Source organism: Pelobates fuscus, chromosome 9 (genome assembly GCF_036172605.1).
Source record: "Pelobates fuscus isolate aPelFus1 chromosome 9, aPelFus1.pri, whole genome shotgun sequence".
Taxonomy (NCBI): domain Eukaryota; kingdom Metazoa; phylum Chordata; class Amphibia; order Anura; family Pelobatidae; genus Pelobates; species Pelobates fuscus.
Genome location: NC_086325.1, coordinates 69,842,424 through 69,868,850, shown reverse-complemented (window position 1 = coordinate 69,868,850; position 26,427 = coordinate 69,842,424). Strand labels below are relative to the sequence as shown.

Sequence of the window (26,427 nt, the reverse complement as noted above, 5' to 3'; positions counted from 1 at the left end):
CTCATCATGACTAAGGTAAATCTAGATGACATTTGTTACTACATGCAGAAACACTGCTCTAATGTGACCAACTTAACAAGGAATCTTGTATATCCAGTGTCTGTGCAGTAGGTGTATGAACTCAGGAAGGCGCACAGCTATCTAGCAACTGATCTCACGCTTACTGAACAACTTCTGGTCTCCGCTGTACTGTGCACACAATGTCTAAATTAGGATCAATCAGCTTCAAGGCTCTTATCAGAGGCGTGTACGCTGCTAGGTGCAGCACTCCAAAGACAATAAAGAAAAGGCAATATTGTCAAAATGTTAACGTTCCAAAACCCCAGGTGACTGAAACATTGTCTGGTAAGTAAATGTTTAAGCTATATGAAATTGTACTAAATAGAATGGAAAGTGAGTCTTGTAATAATGCTAGACATGGCAGCCATCATTTTTTTTGCAGCCTAACTTTTTGGTGCATAATTTATATTATTATTATTATTTATATATTCTATAAGTGCTATGAATGACCACGGTTTTACGTTTGTGAATTTATAGAATATTATACGATGCTGGTGAAATCATGTGTTTAATTTATTTTAGTGCTTATATCATGAAAAATTGTTATACGTTGACCCTTGTATATTGCAATTAGGGAGAGGGCCTTTATTAATAGGGCTATTTAAATTGAGTTAAAACTGGGATTTAATATCAAAGCACTCTGCAGCTTGAGAAAGTCCCTTAGACTAAACTGGTTGGTGAGATTGTGGTCTGAAAATCCTCTTTCACTTTGCCAGAGCTCACTGCCTTAAATGACAGCTACTACTTATTGTGGTATAATGTGCTTTTCCCCACAGTGATAGATACTACTTCACAAAATTAAGAATTTGTGCTTTGCTGCTTTTAAGCACAATTTTAATTTGTACGTTTAAACTCGTCTGCATCTTTACTGTTTTTAATTGTGTTACATAATATAGATACATATTTTTTTATTCTTCTTTATGTGATTAATATGTATGTCATCTTCTGATACTTTGTGGATGAGATAAATTATTAAGTAATTGCAACTATCCGTTGAGGTAAAATTATTATATCTTTTTAACTTACTTAGTGCCATTTTTATATAATTTCTTCACAACTAGTACAACTAAAGAAAACCTCTCAATACATTCACTTATTAGTCCTGATTGCATCGTATAACTAGGATTTTCAGTTACATTTTGAAAGCAAACCATTATCCAAATTAGGCATCATGATATTTTAAATCTAATAACATTCTTAAAATACATAATCAGTACACAAAAAAATATATTTGTAGAAAGTAGACCTATCAGGGTATTTAACCATCATCAGTATTCTGAGCCAAACTGCTGGGTATATGTTATCTTTTTTTTTTTTTTTTTTTTTTTTTTTATGTATTTCCCCATGTGTGTCATTTTCTGGATTAATTTCACAGATCATGATTTGTATGACGAGTACAGCAATGCCCCAGGTATATATATTTACCTGATTTTTTGGCTTTTTATTGGATCACATTATGGACATTAAAATAAAATTGTGGGCAACAAATAATAATAATGAAATGTGTAAAGAAAAGGCAGTAGCTCAAACAGTGACTAGTAAAATAATATAAAAATAGAGTATGGGTACACTACAAAAAAAATCTTTGTTTACACATAAAGTAAAAACAATAAACTTTAATTGAAACTTGTTTTTGACAATAAAAAAACCAAAAACTCACATAATTAGGGCAATTCTCATATGCACCACATACATATATAATTATCAAGCAATAGCAATATAAAGCTGGTCAACCTGGATGCAGTATCACTTTTTTTTTTAAAGTAACCACTAAATAGCAACAATACATCACATTGTAGAAATGTCCAGATTTTGACTTGCCTCTTTAAGTTATTCCCAGATATGCTATTTGGTGATGACACGGTGTCACCATACTGACCAGCATCAAACTTTGACACTATTTCTAATGCTCATTTAACCCTATTCCATAAATGCTAACACCCTAATAATGCACAATTTAGTAGATTGGCTGTAAGGTTGATAATTTAGGCAGGTGATTCCTGTGAATGGTTCCCAGGGTGATCAGCCATCAGTCAGGGACTATTGTTGGCCTGCCTCATTGTGAGAAGCCAACTGACAGCTGATCCTGGCATGCACTGTAACAACCGGGCATCAGCTGTCAATCATGCCATAAGCTCTGAAAAAGTTGTTATAGATGTTTTGTGGCTGTAACATCTTGAGAATACAAAACCCAAGGTGCAAGATAGTACTGAGAAAGGACAACACCTCAAGTAACCTACCCTTCGGTGGGTTTCTGCTCAAATCTCAAGTTGGTTTTAGTTCAGCTTCTACCATTACGAAGAGAACCAGGTCAATTTGCATATCAGACTGACCCCACCAAAAAGGGCATTCCAGATCCAAAATGCAGGCCGGGAAATATAGCATCCCCAGAAAATGTGCATATAAACATTGTCAGTGAGGTATAGCTGATACCCCTCTAGGCACCATGGGCCAGGGGTCCACATCTGGATTACCGTTTAAACTTTGAGAGAGTAAAAAAAAAGCAAGGTACAAGAGAGTACTAAGAACTGACAACAGCTCAAGTAGCCTGCCTTTCGGTGGGTGCCCGCTCAGATCTCATGCTGTTTTTCTAAGCTTTTGTCCGTTCTCAGAGTTCTCATATTCTCTGTTTTTATTGCAATGCATTAACTTTCCCCAAGTTTAAAGGGAAATTAAGGCATGGACACCATGCACACTGTACCTAGAGGGGTATCAGCTACACCTCTGCTGGCGAGGCCCAAAGAAAGTCTAAACATTCGTCCGTTGTTGCTGTATTTCTCGTGCAGAGAGAACTTGCCAGCATTTCAATCCTGGACTGGTCTTATGGGTGGGATCTGATATGTCCTAGAATAGGTTCTCTCTGTAATGGCACAAATCAGCAAAAACTATTTTGTGAGACCTAAACTGTGATTTACAGAAGGGCAGGCTATTGAGTTTCTCTAAGCTTTTGTCCGTTCTCATATTCTCTGTTTTTATTGAAACTTCTTGAGACTATTGCAGGAGTGAGGCTTACAGTAACAGCACGTACAGGGCCAACGCGACTGTTAGGCAAATTAGGCAGCCGCCTAGGGCGCACTGGCCCAGGGGTGCACTTTCCGTGTGACTGGCAGGAGGCGAGCGCACAGTGCTCCCCTCCTGTCGGACTCTGCATGTAGTGTGGCTGGATCGCAGTAGAGAAGCTTCTGTAACCTCTACAATGTTGGACAGGAAGTGCTCACTGAGAGCACAGCACTGCTACCTGTCAGGCCAGGTAGAGGCTTAGCCACGCCACAAGGATTAGGGCTGTGGGGGAGAAAGATGCAAAAAAAAGGCTTGTGGGGGGAGAAAAAGGCACATAGGGACTGGTGAGGGGAAAAAGATGCCCAGAGGGTTGATGGGGGTAGAAAGAGGCATGCAAAGGTTGGTGGGGGGGAGAAATAACCACATAGGCTGGTCGCAGGAGAGAGGCACTCAGGGGCTTATAGGAAGAGAAAGAGGCACGCAGGGTCTGGGGATGGTAGAAAGAGGCACAAAGTGGCTGGGGGTGGGAGAAAGAGGCACAGGAGGGGGAGAAGGAGGTACAGTGTGACTGCAGAAATCAAAGAGACACACAGAGGGGCTGGGGGAAGCTATGAGATGGAAGGAGGGACTGGGGGATGAAAGAGACACACAAAAAGTTGGCAATTTTTTGGGGGGAACGGTGGAAGTAGCTGGTCTTGCCTAGGGTGCAAATCACCCTTGCACCAGCCCTGAGCATGTATATCCTGCGATTACTGAGATTGCGGCATCTACAACTTATAATATAGGTCCTGCGACTGACTGGGGTTAATAGGCATGCAGTCCTCATAATTACCTTCCTTCCGGGACTTTCATAAACCTACTTCTGTAATGTCTCACTTCCGCAACAACAGTAATATCGGGGACATTTAAACTGAGACCATCACTAAGTACTATAATTAGTTCTCCATACCACATACAGATTCCGAAAGGAAGAGGTTAAAATGTTTAATTCTGAGATTTAAATATATTTTTTTTGCATGAAAGTCTGCCTCCCTGGGCTGTCTATCGGCTAACCAATTTACTCTCTTCCTGGCTGGCAATATAGTTTTGTACAACTTCACTTCATATAGCAAATCACATTTTAATTGACACATACAATTGTATACTTAAAAAGGACACGTTACTTAAAGAGCTGTAAATCTTTTATATGTATACCGAGATCTCAAAATAAGCAATTCACAATATATTTGTTTTGCAATTTTGTCTGTGCGCACATGGCAGAGCTGGGTTTGCATTAAAACTTACAGTGCGATGGTGCCAGGGAATATTTGGGACCATAACCACTGCAACATACTGTAGTGGTTATTGTGCTTACAGTATCCCTTTAAGCACTTGGCAAACACCTACTTCTACTTTCGAAGACTGTAGTTTTAACAGGTGTCTGTCTGTTCGCCAGAATCATTAAACATTTCTTGCACAATCTTGGAAATCTACTTTGCAAGCCACCATCTCCCTATGCTGTAATTACTGACAATGTTATTAATAACAGCTGCAACAAACACAATCTCACACTTCCATTAGCAAGATATAATTCACTTCTCTGGTCCTCTGGTAATGCTGAAAAGTGCTGTCCGATGCTCACAGTTCAGTATCTGCTGCCGACCAACACAATTTGTCTTACTGTGCAGTGTTTATAGCATAGAAAGTAACCTCTCTGATTACATCAGTATCTATTGCTCTTAGCAAATATCTGTGATTGCAAGTCACTAGCTGCCAAACAATATAGCAGAATTCTGTACCACTCTAGTTGAAAGGGGTTAATATAACAACAGTGTACTCTGTCAGTTCTGGGGCTACATGTTCAATAGGGGATTAATGTGTTCTATTGAAATCTGTGGTTCTGGTCTTATGTTCCTAACCTCAGTTTACAACTTGGCTTTACAACCATATATAAACCATCAAAATAAAATGTAAGATCTCCACGAACAAGCTGAGCCACAGAAACATTTGCCACGAAAGCAAGGAGTACAAGGGTCACAGCCTGTCCTATGGATTATGAGGAACAAGGATTGAAATGGGAACTATTAAAACGCATAGGCTTAGAGCTCCATTAGCTCCTGTGGCTTGGTGAATGGTGTCGGGAGCAAGGATTTGGCTTTATTTCTCATGGTAGCTCTGTTTGGAATGGAAATAAACTGTACAAAAAACATGGTTTGCATCTTTCTCAAAAGGGAACAAATGTTCTCAGTGAGCAGTTCAGAGGTTTTGCTAGGATGTATTTAAACTAAGAGGGGGGGAGGGGGGGGGAAACAAGGGTGATAAAACATCAATCCAATTGTCCCCCAAAACAAGGACAGAAGGTGCCTGTAGCAAGTGTGTTAAAAAATGATAAGCTTAGAATCATGTCTACAAATGCTTGCAGTTTAGGGAATAAGATCCATGAACTTGTGGCAATAATGGCAACTGATAGTGTAGATTTAGTCTCTGTTACTGAGACATGGTATAATGAGAAAAATGACTGGGACATAGCAATACCAGGGTACTCTTTATATAGAAAAGACAGGGAAGGCAGGAAAGGGGGAGGGGTGGCCCTGTATGTGAAGGATAGCATAAAATCTAGCCTAATAAAAGTTAGTGAGGTGAACATAGAGTCTGTTTGGGTTACGTTAAAATTTGGTAATCACACAGTCATTCGTGTAGGTGTGATTTATAGGCCCCCAGGACAAATTGAAGAGTTAGATAATCTACTAGTTGAGGAAATAGCTAAAATGACAATGAAGGGGGAAGTTATCATCATGGGTGACTTTAATCTTCCTGACGTGAATTGGAAAACAAAAAATAGCTGCTTGTGCCAGGAGCACACATATTCTAAACTCCCTACTGGTATTGTCTCTAAAACAAGTTGTTGAGGAGCCAACTCGTAAAGAGGCCATACTAGATTTAGTGTTAACAAATGGAGATTTGGTATCCGATATTACTGTAGGTGAAAGTTTAGGATCCAATGATCATCAATCAGTGTGGTTTAATATAAGAACAGTGACTGAGTCACACCACACAAAACAAAAGTTTTAGACTTTAGAAAAACAGACTTTTCTAAAATTAGAATATGTGTAAAGGAGTCATTATCAGACTGGAGCAATTTAAATGGCCTCCAAGAGAAATGGGATTATTTAAAAGTTGCACTACTGAAGGCAACAGAAAATTGCATTAGGCTTGTCAGTAAAAGCAAAAAAATCAAGAAACCACTGTGGTACTCCGCAGATGTGGCCAAAATAGTAAAAAATAAAAAGTTAGCATTTAGTAATTATAAAAAAAACTGAGTGAGGAAGACAGAATGATCTATAAGATTAGGCAGAAAGAAGCTAAGCAAGTTATAAGGGCTTCCAAATCACACACAGAATAGAAAATAGCCCAGTCAGTAAAACAGGGCGACAAAACTTTTTTTAGATACATAAATGAGAAAAGAAAAGTAAAACAAGGATTAGTTAGATTAAAAACAAAAGAAGGAAGGTATGTAGAAGAGGATAAAGGTCTAGCTGACTGCCTCAATGAATATTTTTGTTCGGTATTTACAGATGAAAATGAAGGAGAGGGACCTCAGTTAAGAAAAAGGATAAATGAGTTATTTATTACACGTGAGTTTACAGAGGAAGAGGTTCTATTTCAACTGTCAAAAGTAAAGACAAATAAGTCAATGGGACCTGATGGAATACACCCAAAGCTATTAAAAGAGCTTAGTGGTGTACTAGCAAAACCATTAACAGATTTATTTGACCAATCAGTGATAACAGGAGTAGTCCCAGAAGATTGGAAGTTAGCGAATGTTGTGCCCATTCACAAGAAAGGTAATAGGGAGGAGTCGGGCAACTATAGGCCAGTAAGCCTTACTTCAGTAGTGGGGAAAGTGATGGAAACCATGTTAAAGGATAGGATTGTTGAACATCTAAAAACACATGGATTTCAAGATCAGAGGCAACATGGGTTTACTTCAGGGAGATCATGCCAAACTAATCTTATTGATTTTTTTGATTGGGTAACTAAAATTATAGATCAGGGTGGTGCAGTAGACATTGCTTACCTAGATTTCAGTAAGGCTTTTGCCACTGTTGCACATAGAAGGCTTATCAATAAACTGCAATCTTTAAGTTTGGATTCCAATATTGTTGAATGGGTGAGGCAGTGGCTGAGTGACAGGCAACAGAGGGTTGTAGTCAATGGAGTATATTCAAAGCTTGGGCTTGTCACCAGCGGGGTACCTCAGGGATCTGTACTTGGACCCATTCTCTTTAATATTTTTATTAGTGATATTGCAGAAGGTCTTGATGGTAAGGTATGTCTTTTTGCTGATGATACTGAGATATGTAACAGGGTTGATGTTCCAGGAGGGATAAGCCAAATGGCTAATGATTTAGGTAAACTAGAAAAATGGTCAGAGTTGTGGGAACTGACATTTAATGTGGATAAGTGCAAGATAATGCATCTTGGACGTAAAAACCCAAGGGCAGAGTACAGAATATTTGAGTCCTAACCTCAACATCTGAGGAAAGGGATTTAGGGGTGATTATTTCTGATGACTTAGGTAGGCAGACAATGTAATAGAGCAGCAGGAAATGCTAGCAGAATGCTTGGTTGTATAGGGAGAGGTATTAGCAGTAGAAAGAGGGAAGTGCTCATGCCATTGTACAGAAAACTGGTGAGACCTCACTTGGAGTATTGTACGCAGTACTGGAGACCATATCTTCAGAAGGATATTGATACCTTAGAGAGAGTTCAGAGAAGGGCTACTAAACTGGTTCATGGATTGCAGGATAAAACTTACCAGGAAAGGTTAACCCCTTAAGGACACATGACATGTCTGACATGTCACGATTCCCTTTTATTCCAGAAGTTTGGTCCTTAAGGGGTTAAAGGATCTTAACATGTATATTCTTGGAGGAAAGATGAGACAGGGGGGATATGATAGAAACATTTAAATACATAAAGGGAATCAACACAGTAAAGGAGGAGACTATATTTAAAAGAAGAAAAACTACCACAACAAGAGGACATAGTCTTAAATTAGAGGGACAAAGGTTTAAAAATAATACCAGGAAGTATTACTTTACTGAGAGGGTAGTGGATGCATGGAATAGCCTTCCAGCTGAAGTGGTAGATGTTAACACAGTAAAGGAGTTTAAGCATGCATGGGATAGGCATAAGGCTATCCTAACTATAAGATAAGGCCAGAGACTAATGAAAGTATTTAGAAAATTGGGCAGACTAGATGGGCCGAATGGTTCTTATCTGCCGTCACATTCTATGTTTCTATGTTTCTATGTTTCTGTTAATCTGGCCCTGCACTCCATTCCAAACTGATTAAGTAAAAAAATGGGTTTAGTTATATAATACGATCATGCATTGCATGAGCTACATTGCCAATGTAGCTCATTTTTTGCAGGTCCTATGCTGTCCTAATCTAATGACTAATCTTATAGACTTAACCAACTGCAAGTAAAATCTATCCACTGTGGTTCTCTGCAGTAGAAGGTTGAATAAGGGCCATGTAAACTAGGAGTAACCTGGCACCATTCTCTGGCAATGGGGCAAGCTTCTTCTTGGGTCCTACCAGGTGCCAAGCCTCCTAACATGTCAGGTGTTGCACATTCAGCTTCTGCAGAAGCCGGATTCTATTAATGCCAATTATTCATTGGCTGAGAGGTTCAATTAAGTGTACTCAGCTAACGAATGATGCTCTGTGCTAGGAATATGCACAGAATTGACACTAACCAGCATTGTTTTGGACTGGCTAATGAAGCTTCCAGAGGTAGAGTAAGAACACAGTGCACTGTTTCTTACTGAAATGCTGCACCAATCACAGAAATGGTCATGGTGATTTGAGTAACCCTTTAAAGGGACACTCCAAACACCATAACCACTGCTACTTGTCATAATGGTTATAATGCTATGCATGAAACTGACACAGTCAACAAGATAGCACAGCCGAAACCTTTTTAAATGTACAAATATTTTTGACAAATAGTGAGGAAGTGCAACTGATTCATAACTGAGTCCCATGCAGAAAGAGTGACCTATATGCACTGGGAATCCACTGTTGTTTTCACAAACAGCTTGAAAAACCAAAAACACTAGGGACTGCACGGACAACATCATAACCACAATAAGAGGAGTGTCTCTTTATTCTCTGCAGCTAATCATACCATATTCTGTTCCATATTCAGAATTTCCCTTTTAAGTTAGATTTATTTGTAAAACATAATGTAATCTGTGCTGATTTTACACAGCCTTGAAGTTTGGGTTGCTGAACTGACTTTTTTTTTGCTTGCACGTATACATTTGCAGAGTTCCCTTCTCGCTCATGAATAGGGCCTTTCATCAGTATTTAGAATTTCTATGTTGCCAGTAGAGATGTCAAGTCCGCCTTGATCTCCTGGACACAGCTAAGTCCATGTTGGCATAGTTTTATTACTAATAGTCTGTGGGTACCATTGCCCTCAAAATTCATTTTAACAATATAGCACTGGCTTGACATAAAATGGATCTCTCTCTTTCACCCAGAGACTACCCTCTACAATTGCATTGATAATGCAGAATGTACCCTTCCTTGTTATCATTGACAATTTTATGTGTCATAGGTGTCATGGATAGCAGTGTTTGGCTGATAGTGCTGGGGAGAGGTGACCTCTGGGAGCCAGAAGAACCATAGCTTTTGTCAAAACTATCCTAAATGGTTTCTGACAATATTCTGGTTGATGTTAAAGGGACACTCGAGACCCCTAAAGCACTTTAGCGTGCTGAAATAAATTTTATAGAAGTGTCTCCTCTCTTTTTATTTTACTAAACGTGTAGATTTCAACAGAAATTGGCACTTTTATAAATTAAGCTTGTCCCACCGCCTGACTGCCAAGCAGACCACAGGTCCTGTTATTTCCTGGTTTGGGTAGCTCAGTGGAGCTAAAGTCAAGAGGCTGCAATTGTCCAAAGCATCAGCCTTGGATAGACTTCTTAATTAACTGTATTGAGAAGTCTGTGATTGGACAGCCACAGAAAGTATGGGCAGGGTTAAAAGGAGAGGGCTTGCAAATGCTGCAGACAAGAAATCTTCAGCTTTTGCAAGCTGTGTTTAGATTTACCACAATGCAAAAAATGCACACTGGTTTTCATTTTTGGTATAGCTGCTAACCAGTGATTTTTAAAAAAATGTGGGCATTAGATTATCTATTTAACAACGTATCCACAACATTGTGCTGTTGTGGTTATGTCACTTAGATTGCCCTTTTAGTTTGTGTTAAAACTATGGAGTGCAGTGAAATAAAAGGATGATTCGACAGCTACTACATGCAATATGCATGTTATTGCTCATGTTCCTTTACAAATGTCTATTGCTTGGTAACGATAATATATAACTAGGAAATGTTTTTATGAGGTTTCTAGTAGCAACTTCATGTGACCTACAGGATACAGTTCAACTGAAAATATAAATAGCATTGTTTTTTTTGTCCTTGAATGCGTAACAAAAAAATACATTTTAATCACAATTATGTTCTGGATGCTCATAAATTAGGCTTGATTAGCTTCAAAAGTAATGAATCTGTGATACTTTGTGTTTGGCACTTTGCAAGTGTAATATGTTTCTGTTTATTTTAGGTCAACATTTATTTCGAAACCAAAGAAAACCAACCAACTTTGATAAAAAGGTACTTGTTTGGGGTGGACGATACAAAAAGTCTGAAGATATTCCTGCATATGTTTCGTAAGTATATACTCTGAGCAGCCCATTTATAAAATAACTTTACTAATGTAGAACCTGTATAAATGTTTGTGGAACAAAGTACTAAAAAATATATAAGCAGTTATCCATCAATCGTAATGATCAATTTTCCTCAAATTTTAAGATGATTGATTGAAAGCAGAACAGTCACAGATATTTACCGTAAATATTTGTTTTTTTTCGATTCACCCAATTTTGGCATTGTGAGAACATATAATTTGTACCGTTGAGCTGTTTTCTGTTTATCACTGGTTTCCTTAGGTTCTCTCTAAATATCATAACATATATGTTTTTTAAAAGTATTGTGATAAAGTGAAGGCAGAGAGGCCTTTGAACCCCAGGGGAAGTACGTGTAGTTTGTGTGTTGCACAACACAAAGCCATGTTTAGTTATGGGCCCCTGGGGTGGAGCATTTGGAGAGAAGGGTGGGCTAATGCTCCACTCCACAGTTTAGTGGTTTTTTTGGGAGACATAGATCCAGGTCAGGGTTTTTGGGACTGTCTCCAACCCACTGCTCAGCTGCAGATAATCAGCTGTAGCAGTGAGAATAAACCCCTCCCTGCTAGGCAGGTAAAAGGGGGATTGCTTTCGTGGTTTAGAATGTCTCCAGAACCCCAAGATAACATTATTTCCCCATTGCATACTTACTGTTATGCATTTTTGATATTACATGCTATTTTTGGTTAGGGTTAGTGGCAAGTGATAGTTTAATGTTAAAGCTTAGTTGTAGTATTGGTGGTAAAGTTTGGTGTAGTGTAGGAGATAAGGGGAGGACTTTACTGTAAGGACAGTATTGACACCTATATGTTTTAGTGCTGCAAAAAAATAATGGGAGTTACAGTCCCACCTGAGAGCTATTTTAATTTTGCAATCAGCAACCACTAGGAATTGTAACACTCACTGATCTTTTGCCTAAGCTTAAAGCCCCTATAGCGCTTGGTGTTCTGTTGTTATTGGACCCATTCATTGCTCAAATTATGTCACTATCCATGCAGTTCTGTGTTGGAAAACATGATCTGTCCGAATGCTTGATAAGCAATAAAAGAACTTGGATTGGGATCATTAATCCTTTATGAATTATAATATATGTATTAATATATTTAGTTATAGTTAAACTATGTTTCTAAACATATTTTATTTTTGTCAGTATTGTACTATGCTAATATGCTTTGATAGATTTAATTTAATAAACTGTATACACTTTTTGGGACTGGTCTCTGACATGTTAAATGATGTTTCTATAAATTTCTCTCTAATTAGACAGAGCTCATGATGTTCTGGTTTAGATAAGCCTTTGTTGTTGGCCAGTTTCATGCAATGTTGGCTATATTGAATGCTTTGAACATGGATGTAACCGGCTTAATTTCATTTTAGTAATGGATATTCTTCAAATGGGAAGCAATCATCAACATTTATTGAATATTAATTTAATTGTAAGAGATTAAGTATTGCACTTCATTTTCATATAATCTCAGATTTGCATGTTTATGTGGTTTTAATAGTTGCTTTAATGGAATGCACTTCATGATTAATATTTTCTAGAAATTAATACGCTTTTTTTTTTTAGTATAATTGTGGGTAAACATTTTTTAAGAGGACCAGTTGTCACGGAAACCAGTAATATACAGTATTTCATATACATTGTTTTAGTCCTTTACTACAAAGTTCTTCCCGTCATACACATTTGCTTCTTCTGTTGTTACAGCTTTCATCTTTTTTAACTATTGCGCAACTGTTTTCCTTGAAAGGATAACCAGCACAGTCTACACGAAAATATAATTAAAAAATCAGCTGGATTTTTATTACACATAAAGGTGCCATACGATTTGTGATCATGGGATGCACTCCGTAATTTTCGTCTTTTTTTATTTTTTAGATATAAATAAAATATTATTTTTTTTTTACCTCGAACTGGAAGCAATCTGCTAGCAGCAAATCATGTAATCTGTGTTTTAAGAGACACCATGGGTCTATAATTTATATTTTAAGAACCATCATTCTGTCTTATTTGAAATACCTCTACTGCCAAAGGGGAATCAAAAGTTGCAATCTCATCATTTCTCCAAACTTCAACACTGCTTTTATTTTAATAACTACAGAGAATATATTAAATTTCCGCTATCATTTTAACCATATGAAATGTACTATATATGTCCCAGGATCTGGGAAACAGTCTAATGAGTTTGGGCAATGGTGCAGCTTTGAGAAAACATGAGTCATATTCTTTTAAAATTAACACTATCATGAAAATATTTTCTTAAACTGCCTTTAAATTCTGGGGTTTGTTATCATGTTGTAAAAAGCCATTTTAGTTATATATTGTTTCAACTACAATTTACCATTCTCTGACTTTCTAGTTAAAGGGGCACTATAACCACTTTAGATAATTTTAGATGTTATGGTGCTTTAAATCTATGGGTGCCTCCCACAATTTTGGGTCGAGCTATTTTGGAGCTCTTTGCCAAAATTACAGTGCTCTCCTTGTGACCCATAACCCACCTCCTCTGTATTCACAGTGACTATACATCTAACTCTAACATAGAGTGTTTGTTTCTCGGAATACATTTTTTTTGGGGATGTTGACACATTCTTTTGTTTTATTTAAGGTGTGAGGTCTTGTCAGCAGCTAGAAATAATGTCCGAATAAAGACCTGTATGGCGATGATTTTAGGAACAATTATAGGTTGCATCGTAATGGTGATATCTGGCAAAAAGGTAAGTTAATTTTTTATATTTTTTTATTTATACTAATTTCACCTAATAATTGTGTTAACAATCTGGAAACATCTCAGAATTGGTACATTAAACTGTATAGATTTTTTCCCCAGCTGTGACCTCTTTCATCCATGGGGGTGAGAACCACAGGACCTCCTTTAAGATATATTAATTAAAACTTTAAGAGAGAAAATAAATATTCATGACACATGCACTTTATTAAGTGTTCTTGCATAGCAAGACCACTTAATGTTATCTCACATATATATTATTCTTATTCTTATTATAGCCAAATTTGCCACCCTAACTCCTCCCACAGTTTTTACACTACATAGACAAAAATATACCAAAACGTGCAGATTGTTCCCGATCGGATTGCTATTACTTTGTGGAATGTTTCGCCGAATGGTTCACGGAATATCGTCGTTCTTGTGGTGAAATTTGTCCCATAGGAATGAATGGCAAAATGTTCAAAACTAGAGTGAGCTGGCAAAAGCTGAAAAATCAGGACATGATTTCTAAACTGCCACCACTCCTTCATTTTCCAGCCCACCTACACAAATCTTATATCAAAACGTTCAGCTATCCCTGCTGCCACTAGAAATGTCTACGGCTAAGCCATAGTCCTGATAGTTTTCACAATATGACCATTTGTTTGCAACTCACGCCGTCCATTGACATTCATTGAAACACCACTCTGCAAAGCTCACATTTGAAGGGCAATTTCTAAACTGCGACTGTGCCTTTGAATACTTCAGAGACATACTATACATCAAAATTTAGGTCTGGGTCTTGTGATTCTCACAATATAAAGCTCTTCGCTGTAGGGTTTATAGTTTTTAAAACACGACCGTTTGAAGATGGCAACCGCCAAAAAACTCTGACCTGTGCCAGGCTGCAGCAGCAAGTGATGTAATAGACTGGGCCTTTTTTACACCTGCTAATATTTTTATAAATGTATGTTTTAACCCCTTAAGACCGCAGGATGTTCTATGCCCTCCTTATTTTGGTGGCTCTAAACGCCGCAGGACGGCATAGAACGCCCTGCGATCTTTTCTACTTACCCGGTCGCCGGCGATCCCACGCCGGCAATCGCGGTATGGGGGACTTACCTGGGAGCCCAGGGAGTCCCCCTCCGTCCTCTTTGGCCCCCCAGGGGTATGTGATCGTGAGGTCCTTGCGAGGACCCCGCGATCACATAAACGGCATAGCCGTCCAAGACATTGCCAGCAGGGGGAGTGCCTGTAATGACAGGTACTCCCCTGCTGTCTGAAAAAAAATAAAAAAAATGTTAAAACAGTGTAAAAATAAGATTATATATACTTTATTATATATATGATCTAAGTACATAGATACACATATACACACATACACATAAATATACATACACTGTCTACGTGTAGTTTAATATTAATATATACATACACGTACAATGATATTGATTAAATATATATATATAATTTTCATTATATATATATTTATATATAATAAAAACTAAATATATAAATGCGTAAAAAAAATTATTAAAAAAATAATAAAAAAATAAATAGATAAAAAATATATAAACATGCGTAATTTCGTTCTAACTGTATTTTAAAATGAGTATATATATATATAGATATTAAAATACATGTAGAACAAAATAATATATATCTATATACATAAGTATATACGTATATATCACTATATGTACCTATATATAAATAAAAATAATAAAAACAATTATATATATATATATATATATATATATATATATATATATATATATATATATAATTCTACATATATATTTATGTAATCATTTTACATAATTAGGTTATTTTATTAATTACAATTTGCAGGACCTGCCTGACAACCCAGGGCGAAAGATCAGGGAATTAAATTTTCTAGCACTATATTTAACCCTGTAACTTTCCAAGACACCATAAAACCTGTACATGGGGGGTACTGTTTTACTTGGAAGACTTAACTGAACACAAATATTAGTGTTTCAACAGTAAAATACATTACAACAACGATATCGTCAGTGACAGTGACATTTTTTGCATTTTTCACACACAAATGGCACTTACACTGACGATATAATTGTTGTGATACGTTTTACTGTTTTGAAACACTAATATTTGTGTTCAGCGAAGTCTCCTGAGTATAACAGTACCCCTCATGTACAGGTTTTATGGTGTTTTCAAAAGTTACAAAGTCAAATATAAGGTTTGCGTTTCAGTTTTTTCACATTAAAATTCGCCAGGTTGCCTTTGAGACCGTATGGTAGCCCAGGAATGAAAATTATCCCCATGATGGCATACCATTTGCAATAGTAGACAACCCAAGGTATTGCATATAGGGTATGTTCAGTTTTTTAGTAGCCACTTAGTCACAAACACTGGCCAAAATTTGCGTTCAAATAAATTTTTTGCATTTTCAAATATTAACACTAACTTTGGCCAGTTTTTGTGACCAAGTGGCTACTAAAAAAGACTGGACATACTCCATTTGCAATACCTTGGGTTGTCTACTTTTGCAAATGGTATGCCATCATGGGGGTAATTCTTATTTCTGTGCTACCATATGGTCTCAAAGGCAACGTAACCAATCTGGCGAATTTCAATGTGAAAAATCTGAAATATGTAACATGCTATATTTGCCCCTGTAACTTCCCAAAACACCATAAAATCTGTACATAGGGGGTACTGTTTTACACGTGAGACATTGCTGAATACAAATATGTGTATTTTATTGCAGTAAAAGCAAACAGTATTTTGACATTCACAGTTAAAATGTCACATAGAACTAAAATAAATTTTAAAATTCTTATTTTCTCCCATTTTTTTATATTTTTTTTATATTAAATTATGTTCCATACCTAAATATTTGATGTTAAATGAAAGCCCTGTTTCCCCTGAATAAAGTGATTTATAATAAGTGTAGGTGCATTTAATATGACCAATCTCGTCACTGTGCATTGGAGGAGCCTGGTTGCCTGCCTGCTGCCTTTTGACTTTGGACCGGCATTTAAATACTTTATTTTCCTATGCAGAAAGTTCTATTCAAGTATTTCTGCTCTGGCATTCGGTAGATTCTCGGATTTACTGAATGAACTAATTTAACCCAGATAGATATGCCATGGAGCCTATTCGTGTAACAAAAGACTTTGGCTCCATGGCAATTTAACTGTATGTGTGTGGTCTGAGAGCTATTCAGTAATAATATGCGCTCAGACCTAAGCTATCTGGGGATATGTTGCATGTCTGTATTTTATGTAATAAATGTAACCTTGTGTATTTTATTGTATTTCACTGTCTTTTACTGCCATGTTCTTAATGGAGTTTTGCCTCTGTCCTTGGAGATAATTGGAATTATAGAGATGTCGCAAACATAACATTTTCCGTTTGTGAATGGCGAACACGAATTTCTGCAAATGTTCGCGAACGGGCAAACTGGGCAAACCGCCATAGACTTCAATAGGCAGGCGAATTTTAAAACCCACAGGGACTCTTTCTGGCCACAATAGTGATGGAAAAGTTGTTTCAAGGGGACTAACACCTGTACTGTGGCATGCCAAAGGGGGATCCATGGCAAAACTCCCATGGAAAATTACATAGTTGATGCAGAGTCTGGTTTTAATCCATAAAGGGCATAAATCACCTAACATTCCTGAATTGTTTGGAATAACGTGCTTTAAAACATCAGGTATGATGTTGTATCGATCAGGTAGTGTAAGGGTTACGCCCGTTTCACAGTGACAGACCAAACTCCCCGTTTAACGCACCGCAAACAACCGCAAACAGTCCATTTGCACAACCGCAAATTCCCCATTTGCACAAGGTTGGATACCAATCTAGCCATGTCCCGTTCCTTGTCCTCACTGATGTCATTGAAGGTCTCTTCCTCCACCCAACCACGTACAACACCAAGGGTCCCCGAAAGGTGACAACAAGCCCCCTAGGACGCGTGCTGTGTTTGGTCTTCCACCTCCTCAAAGCCACCTTCCTCCTCTTCTTCAGACTCCTCTCTCTGCATTGCCTCTCTCTGCATTATTATAAGGTGTGTTAAGTAGTACTATTCCTATCAGTTTAATCCCTGTTACGTCCCCTATCAGGGGACGTGTATATGGCATCGATTTTAGGAACCGGGAAATGGAAAAAGATGCTTGGTCGGTCCTCCTACTTCAAATTTGGGGCACTGCACGTGCAATCTAATGTGCCACCAGATAGGAGTGGTGTGTTAAGTAGTACTATTCTTATCAGTTTAATCCCTGTTATGTCCCCCTATCTCCTCTTCCTCACAATCCTCTTCCAGCGTTGCCGCAGGTCCAGCAAGCGATGCTGATAAGGCTGTTTCTGTTGGTGATGGTGACCACAACTCTTCCTCTTCACGCTCATCTACGGCCTAATCCAGCACTCTTCGCAGGGCACGCTTCAGGAAGAAAACAAATGGTATGATGTCGCTGATGGTGTCTTCAGTGCTACTGACTAGGTTTGTCACCTCCTCAAAAGGACGCATGAGCCTACAGGCATTGCGCATGAGCATCCAGTAACGTGGCAAAAAAATCCCAGCTCCGCAGAGGCTGTCCTAGCACCCCGGTCATACAAATAGTCGTTAACGGCTTTTTCTTGTTGGAGCACGTGGTCGAACATTAGAAGTGTTGAATTCCAATGTGTCGGGCTGTCGCAAATCAAGTGCCTCACTGGCATGTTGTTTCGCCGCTGGATATCTGAAAAGTGCGCCATGGCTGTGTAGGAACGCCTGAAATGGCCACACACCTTCCTGGCCTGCTTCAGGACGTCCTGTAAGCCTGTGTACTTATGCACAAAGCGTTGTACGATCAGATTACACACATGTGCCCTGCACGGCACATGTGTAAACTTGCCCAAATTCAATGCCGCCAACAAATTTATTCCGTTGTCTTCCGTTGTCACAAACCACTTTGCTGATCTCCAGTTGGTGCGGAGTCAGCCACTGATCCACCTGTGCATTCAGGGTGGACAGGAGTGCTGGTCCGGTGTGACTCTCTGCTTTCAGGCAAGTCAACCCCAAGACGGCGAGACACTGCCGTATCCGGGATGTGGAATAGTACCTGGGGAGCTGGGGGGGTGCCATTGATGTGGAGCAAGACGCAGCAGCAGGAGAGGACTCAGCCGAAGAGGTTATGGAAGAGGATGGAGTAGGAGGAGTAGAGGAGGTGGCAGCAGGCCTTCCTGCAAGTCATGGCGGTGTCACCAACTCCTCTACAGAGTCACACATTCCATGCTTGGCAGCCGTCAGCAGTTTTACCCAATGCACAGTGTAGGTGATATACCTGCCCTGACCATGCTTTGCAGACCAGGTATCAGTGGTCAAATGGACCCTTGCCCCAACACTGTGTGCCAGACATGCCATTACTTCCTTTTGCACAATCGAGTACAGGTTGGGGATTGCCTTTTGTGCAAAGAAATGTAGGCCGGGTACCTTCCACTGCGGTGTCCCAATAGCTACAAATTTTTGGAACGCCTCAGACTCCACCAGCTTGTATGGTAAAAGCTGGCGGGCTAAGAGTTCAGACAAGCCAGCTGTCAGATGCCGGGCAAGGGGGTGACTTTGTGACATTGGCTTCTTACGCTCAAACATGTCCTTGACAGACACCTGACTGTGGGCAGATGAGCAGGAACTGCTCAAGGCGAGAGACGGAGTGGCGGATGGTTGAGAGGGGGCAAGGAGGACAGCAGTGGTTGACGTGGCTGAAGATGCTGGACCAGGAGGAGGATGGCGGCTTTGAGTTTGTGTGCTGCTTGTACTCATGTGTTGATCCCATAGGTGTTTGTGATGTGCGATCATGTGCCTTCGCAAAGCAGTTGTACCTAGGTGGGTGTTGGAATTCCCACGACTCAGTTTCTTTTGGCACAGGTTGCAAATGGCATCACTGTTGTTAGAGGCAGACACACAAAAAAAATGCCACACTGCTGAGCTCTGCAATGACGGCATTCTGGTGGAGGCAACAGCATGCGTTGATTGGCGTGCTGTCTGGCTGACCACGGGTGCCGATGCATGCTGTATGACTGTGCCACTAGCTCCTTGCGACGACCTCCCCCTGCTTCCAACTCATCTCCTTCTCCTCTCTGTCTCCCCATCTGAACTTTCCCATTGTTCTTCTTCTCTTCTAGCGGGCACCCACGTGACATCCACGGATGCATCGTCATCATCAACCGCTTCACTTTTATCTGACAACTCAGCAAAGGAAGCAGCAGCTGGTACAACATCATCATCATCACACCGTACGTCCATGTGTGTAATGCTGCCTGACTGAGACATATCCCTGTTATCTACATCCTCTGGCAATAATGGTTGCGCATCACTCATTTCTTCCAACTGATGTGTAAATAACTCCTCTGACAGATCAAGTGAAGCGGCTGTGGTGCTAGTGTTGGTGGTGGCGGCAGGCGGGCGAGTGGTAACTTGAGAGGTGCCCGAAGCTAAGCTGGAGGAGGATGGTGCGTCAAGGTTCCGAGCGGAAATTGTAGAACATTGGGTGTCCTGTGTTAGCCAGTCAACTATGTCCTCATAACTTTTCGAGTTCAGGGTATGTGGCCTCTGAACACTGGGCATTATTCTAGGGCCAAAGGGAATCACAGCACCACGACCACGACGGCCCCTGCGGGGTGGCCTGCCTCTGCCTGTCATTTTTTTTTCGATTAGCGGTACTATGCGTGCAAGCTACTGTGACAACAGATATGAGTGGCACTGTGCACTGGCAGAAGTTGGCAGAGTAGACGCTGTAGGCCTGACATACACGCTTGCAGACAACTAACTGCTATTCAATCTATTACAGTCAAATTTTTATTTTTTGTTGCACTGGTGTGACACTGTGCCCTGGCAGGCCTTGAAACGCACACGTGTGAAGGAAACTGACTGCTATTATATTACAGTCAAAAACGTTTGTTTTTTTTAAATGCAAGCTATTGTGACACCAGATATGAGTGGTGGCACTGGGCAAGTGGGCACAGTATACGCTGTGAGCCTAAACACACGCTGGCAGGCAGGCAACTGCAATTAGATTACACAGGAAAAAAAAAAAAGCAGACTGATGTTCTTTTTAGGGTGCTGTCCTTACAGCAGAGATCAGATGTGTCCTTCAGGACTGTAGTGGACACTGAATACACTAGCCTAGCTATCGTTTTCCCTATTAAATCAGCAGCAGCTACACTGTCCCTCCTCTCACTAAGAATACAGCTTCCGGGGGGCGGGGCCTAGCTGTCATGGAGGAAAGATGCACTTTGTGTGAGCTCCCTCAATATCTCACTTTAAGCAGCTATCAACAAGCGAATTTCACCCCAGAAGGGGATGACCCAGCAATGTTGCTCCTACCTGACTGACCCGACATGCTTATTAGCGGTCAGCAACTCGACAGTCTTACTTACCTCCGCGTGGCAAGTGTGGCCTGGTGCTCACCGGGCGGGAGATCTCCCGATCCTGGGATGCCCAGGAGCAGCTACTTCCTGGCAGGAGCTCTGTAATCCCCTCCTCAGACCGGTGGGAGTTATCCGGTCCACCCCTGAGAGGCTGTCTGGAGCTAATGGACACACAGAGCACAGCCGCCCAGGCTGACATACTCATCTGCGACTCTCCCAATATGGCAACAGCCGCGTGTCCTCCTGGTACCAGCAAAGCATGGCAGGATATTGAGTGTAAGCTAGACATACTCTTTAATCAATTTTGGAAGCAAATAACAAGCAGGAAGCCCCAACAAGCGCCACCACAGCCCCAACAAGCTCCACCACAGCTAAGCGAAGCAGTCCCCATTAAAATCCACCAACGCAAAAGGCGTCGAAGACGGGACCGGAGGCACAAACAGAAATGCAGAGGCTGCCCCACGTCAAGCACTCGCCTCCACCTTAAGCCACCACAATCCCGCACCGGACGTGAAGCACCACCGGGACAGATCCGACCACCCGACTGTAACGAAAATATACCCCAACTCGCAGGATTCAACTCGACAAAAGACAACACAGAGGAGAGATACGTCTACTGGACCTTAGAATGGCCGGACTAGATGTATATGAGAGGAGACAGAGTCAGGAACGATCCGAGGTCAAGGGCACAGAGAGACAGCGTAAACTAGGACTAGCCGGGGTCTGGTACACAGTAAACAGCAAGCCGGCAAACAGAACAGATAAGGATAAAGAGATAACGTAGTCAGAAACAAAGCCAAGGTCAATACGAAGGAACACAACTGAACACCACAAGCGCTAAAGGGAACTGAAACAGAAACCACGATAGGGCAGGGAGTAAGGGGAGAGGTAAGTTTAAATAGCTTCTAAACTAATGTGATTGGCTCCTGTCATATCCACACCCCCAAAAGGTAAGTGTATGGGGAGTGTGGCATGACAGGGGCCAATGGGAGCCTTTTGGCAATTTAGGCTCCCACTGTCTCTTTATGAGCGCTCGAGACTCGGGGCACGCTCTTAGATTCAGGCGGGACACGTGACCGCTTCTCGCGGTCACTGCCCCACCTTCCTATTGAAGCCGTCAGATGAGCCGCGCGCGGCTCGTGCAGTTGCAGGACCGCGCGCGGCTCAAAGAGAAGACAGCGGCCAGCCCCTGGATAAGGTAAGTAATGCTACACCGACAAAACAAGCTTCCACCACCTCAAGCCGCGAACCCGGCACTCAGCCAGAGACTTGCCTTTGTTGTTCCAGGTATCAGGGACTCCCAGGGTCTGCACCTGGCGCCCAGAAGGGATCGGATGAGCACAAGCAGTAAACAGCAGCCTGCCAAGCATGTCCCACTATAGACGATCCTCCACACCATGCCTTTGATCACATGAACTGCTCTCTGCAGATTAACTAATCGTAAAGTAGCAAGCGTTTAAACATGTCATTATTTCACCTCCTAAAGAGTTTATTGTCGTAGTTCCTTACATGCCTTTACCTTAACCGTTCATGTATTATGTTATTCACTAGTCTCATCTCATGGGGCGACTCACACTTGATTTATAACTAGTGGTGGAGCTGCTGATATAAATACACAGTTGATAACGTGCAAGCTACACCCTAAACATGACAGCCATCTTTCACAACAATGTACTGCTATATACTCATACCCTCAGTGCAACTAGCCATGATATACGCACGTTCAGCCTAGCATGCTCAAATATAACACACTTCTGTCTAAAAAAAAAAAAAAATACAAAAAAAGAAAAAAAGAATGCAGCTTCCGAATGAATCTAAAATGGATGCTGTCCAGGAGGTGGGAGGGTCTGGGAGGGAGGGTCTGCTGCTGATTGGCTGGAATGTGTCTGCTGACTGTGAGGTACAGAGTCAAAGTTTACTCAATGATGACGAAGAGGGGGTGGACCGAACATCGCATATGTTTGCCATACTTGGCGAACGCGAACAAGCAATGTTTGCCGGGAACTATTCACCAGCGAACTATTCGGGACATCTCTATTGGATTACTTCCCAATTATCTCCAGGATAGAAGACTCTGTGGAACTGGTTTTGTGCAGAAAAGCCATGCTTCCTTTGGTCACAAAGGACTTCAGTCTATTTTTTGAACCAATGGACCAATGTGGATGATTTTGACATATGTTCGTATTTGGAGTATGCTGATTCTGAAAATGTAAGTATGTAAGTTCATGTGAATGTGATGCATACTTTTAAAGTTATGAATAATGTGGAAAAACTGTATTTCTCTGCCTGTGATAATTACATCTACACAGGCAGAGGGGAGGATTTTGTGTGGGAGTGTCTGAGTGTATTGTAAGTGTTTATTGGTTGTTTTCCAAAACCCTGTGGGTGGTACTAATGTGTATATAAGAACAATAAACCCACAGCTCTGTCTGTTCCTGCTTGACCCTCAAAACGGAGCCTTGTCTCATTCTTGGGGGGGGATTTATTGTATGCTGTTTCAGTTTGACTGCTAGGAGTGTAAACCTATTCGTATGGTTTTTCCTTTTCGGCTGTTTACGGCATTCGTATGCTTCTCTGGTTCAGTGGATTGGTGTCTACAGTAGCTGCCTGTATATCTGGAAGGGAATATCTCCTAAACGACTTTTAACCCCTTTTATGCCTGGGGGTGCCGTCACAATGAGTTTTTAGCTAATATAAAATTAACCACCTCTTCCACGTATCTAAAGAGCAAATTGTTTATCACATTCATTCTACAGGTACAGTTTTATAGAGCAACTACTGTGGTTAATCCCAACACATTGAATCTTGCTTACTTTTCCCACTATGTAGTAAAACTCTTATATTTTGTCTTAAATAAATTATTGAGACAGCCCAAATATTAATTAAAATGTTGGAATATGGAAGGGAGGCATAGATGTAGAAAACTATTCTACTACTTACGTAAGGGTACTTTATGCCAAATAGAGTGAGTATGCTTCTAAGATTTGAGGTAGTGGAGGTTGGTGATAAGGATATCATTGTTAAAAGGAGGACTGAAAGTCCTTAATGTAACATTACTATTAGTGCTATAAGACTGAGACCCTGTTGACAGCATACTTAATGATGAGGAATGCCAAAATCAATGCAATTGGTCTCATCTCACCACACCTGAGTTCAGAACGAGAGACCCTCTATTCCATACATTAGCTGATAACCTTCCTCACAAAGGGATGTGGTGGATTTAAATTCTGTGAGTGGGAAGGAAGGGGGGTGGGGGGACAGGGGGGTGGGAGTTGACAACAGCCCTGTACGTAGGAAATTGAGTTCAAATTACCTGGGACACCTTGGTTAGCACCGAACCTTGGACTCTGTTAGAACTTTAATGCAATGTTGTCTCTCTGCTCTCTGTTAGAACTTTTAGAATTCATGAAACAAAGCTGCCAATGATGAGTGTTTATCACTCGAACATTTGATCTTGCCAGACAAGTAATGTACTTCTCCAGAATCAACCAAAAAGCCAATAGTTGTATTTATTTGTTTTGTTTGTTAATACCAATCTTATTTTTATAGGCTCTCAAAGAAGATAACACTCTACTTCAAAGGAATTTAGAAAGAAAGGCAAAATTGAGAGAGCAGGCTGCACAGGAACAGATGTCTTCTATAAAGAACCATTGACGCAATGGATTTTTAATATTGTCTGGATATTGATTGTGTTCAATAGGCAGATACAATATAACACATACTAGATCTCATGGGAAGATACAACCTTTATTGTATGTTATTGATTTATTACAGTGTCCTGAAAGCTGAAATAAAATATATACGACTGTCATCATTTATAATGTTTTCATATTTTATTGTAAAGGTCAGAAGATTTTCAGTGAACATATGTGAAATAGCTTCTTCTTTTCATTTTGTAGATGTCAAATATTTTTACTCAGCAGAAAAGATAGCACAGATGATATGAGAAAAATCAAAATTTGTTTTCGAACTAAACTATTTTTTTTAAACAAACAAACATTTGGTGCTATGTTATTCCTTGGCAATAGGCTCTTTCTTCCTTAAATAAATAAAATAAAAAAAGAAAATTCTACAAATTCAACTCCATTTCTTTCTCTCACTCCCTTTTTAAATGTTTCTTTTTTTAAATATTAAAAACTTGTATATTTTCTTATGTATGCATACATAACATTTATAAATATAACTCCTAGAAGGCATTTGGCACAATGTGTACCAGAGTCATCAATGCTTGTATTGATATCTATTCACTAACTTTTTGTGAATACATTTAATATACTAGAGAATGGAATGACTTGTTATCTCTTATTTTATGTTTTATATTTTCTCTCTTTCATTGACAAGCTTCTATATGCCAAACAGGCTTTGTATTTATCAAGTTCTTGAGGTGCTGTATACTCATGCTACTTTAGATGTATGTTAAGTTGCTCTTTGTTTCTTCTCTTATATACAATATAATATCATAGTAAAATTGATTTCCAAAATAACACTGTGCATATTCATTTACCCCATAAGCAAATAAAAGTGTGAAGTAGAATACTAACACTATGGAAATTAACTATAACTCTTGTTTTATGTTGTACTATGGACTTCTAAATGTACAATGTATTAAGGGTTAATAACATTACAGCACAAGCTAGTTCAATTGTGGCATAACCAAGGCACATATTGCACTTCAGGAGGAGAAATCGAAATATTGTTTCCAAATGTGTTTGTCCATTTTTTGTGCTCTCTCTATGCGGACTAAAGTGAAGGGCAGAATTAATGAATATGTTGAAGGGAGCCAAGATGGAGCCTCACAGTTAAACAACAGACGTAAACATAGCAGTGCTAATTTCTATATTTAATTTTATTTTTTAGAACTCACAGACAAGTATCTGTTAAATATAGGGAATAATTAAACATAACATTAAAAATGTATTTAATATAAATGTATTATAAATATGTCTCATGTGGCTTACAGATCAGATAGCAAATGCAGTTGGGTAGATTTATTCAACCATCTTGCCCGTGGTTATGGGGTGCTGTCGGACAGATTCTCTATTACAAACGGCACAGGTAAAGTTGTCCATTGTCACCTTTACTTTAGGTTTTAACTCTGGAAATATTGTCTCATGCCATATCTCTTCCTGTTGTTCATGAAGTTTTTGCTGGCTTTAGAAATGTATCATACAATAAAGTTAAGCAGCAAAAATCACAGGCATTGAATATTAACAAAGGATCTCATGCAACCTGATGCGTCCACGTACCTAAACCGTCAGAGGTCTGGCAGGGGTTAAGGAAGACTTATTTAGATGGTATAAGGTCTCCTGGCTTGGTAGATGTGCTGCTATTAAAATGATGGCACTTTATGAACTCCTCTATTTTCTCACTACTTGCCATCCCTTTTTAAAGTAGATTTACATGAGATTCAGAGAGACGTCAATAAGTTCTTTACCACTAATAAACAACTTTCTAAAAAAAAAAAAAAAATACAATCATAAAAGCACTGTGGAGGGAAGGGAGCCGGCTCAAAGCGACCTC

General features: G+C 39.8%; 1 protein-coding gene across 2 annotated transcripts; it reads left to right on the top strand.

Annotated features, from left to right (window-relative positions):
* LOC134573761 (protein FAM162A-like) lies at window positions 1-24,718 on the top strand. 2 transcript variants are annotated; one of them, XM_063433540.1, is made up of 5 exons: window positions 1-15; window positions 98-345; window positions 10,684-10,789; window positions 13,414-13,522; window positions 24,457-24,718. In XM_063433540.1, exons 2-5 carry the CDS (start codon window positions 201-203, stop codon window positions 24,559-24,561), a joined length of 465 nt encoding a protein of 154 aa, XP_063289610.1. In that variant the 5' UTR covers window positions 1-15; window positions 98-200; the 3' UTR covers window positions 24,562-24,718. The 2 variants fall into 2 exon arrangements, with proteins under 2 accessions (XP_063289610.1, XP_063289609.1); XM_063433539.1 differs by lacking the exon at window positions 1-15 and having other exon boundaries at window positions 63-345.
* Window positions 24,719-26,427: the final 1,709 nt, after the last annotated feature.

What these genes read in the sequence shown, in the direction of transcription:
- LOC134573761 (XM_063433540.1), top strand. Translation starts at nt 201, where the DNA reads ATGTCTAAATTAGGATCAATCAGCTTCAAGGCTCTTATCAGAGGCGTG. An exon ending in GGTGACTGAAACATTGTCTG is followed by an intron (nt 346 to 10,683) that starts GTAAGTAAATGT and finishes TGTTTATTTTAG; the next exon opens with GTCAACATTTATTTCGAAAC. An exon ending in GATATTCCTGCATATGTTTC is followed by an intron (nt 10,790 to 13,413) that starts GTAAGTATATAC and finishes GTTTTATTTAAG; the next exon opens with GTGTGAGGTCTTGTCAGCAG.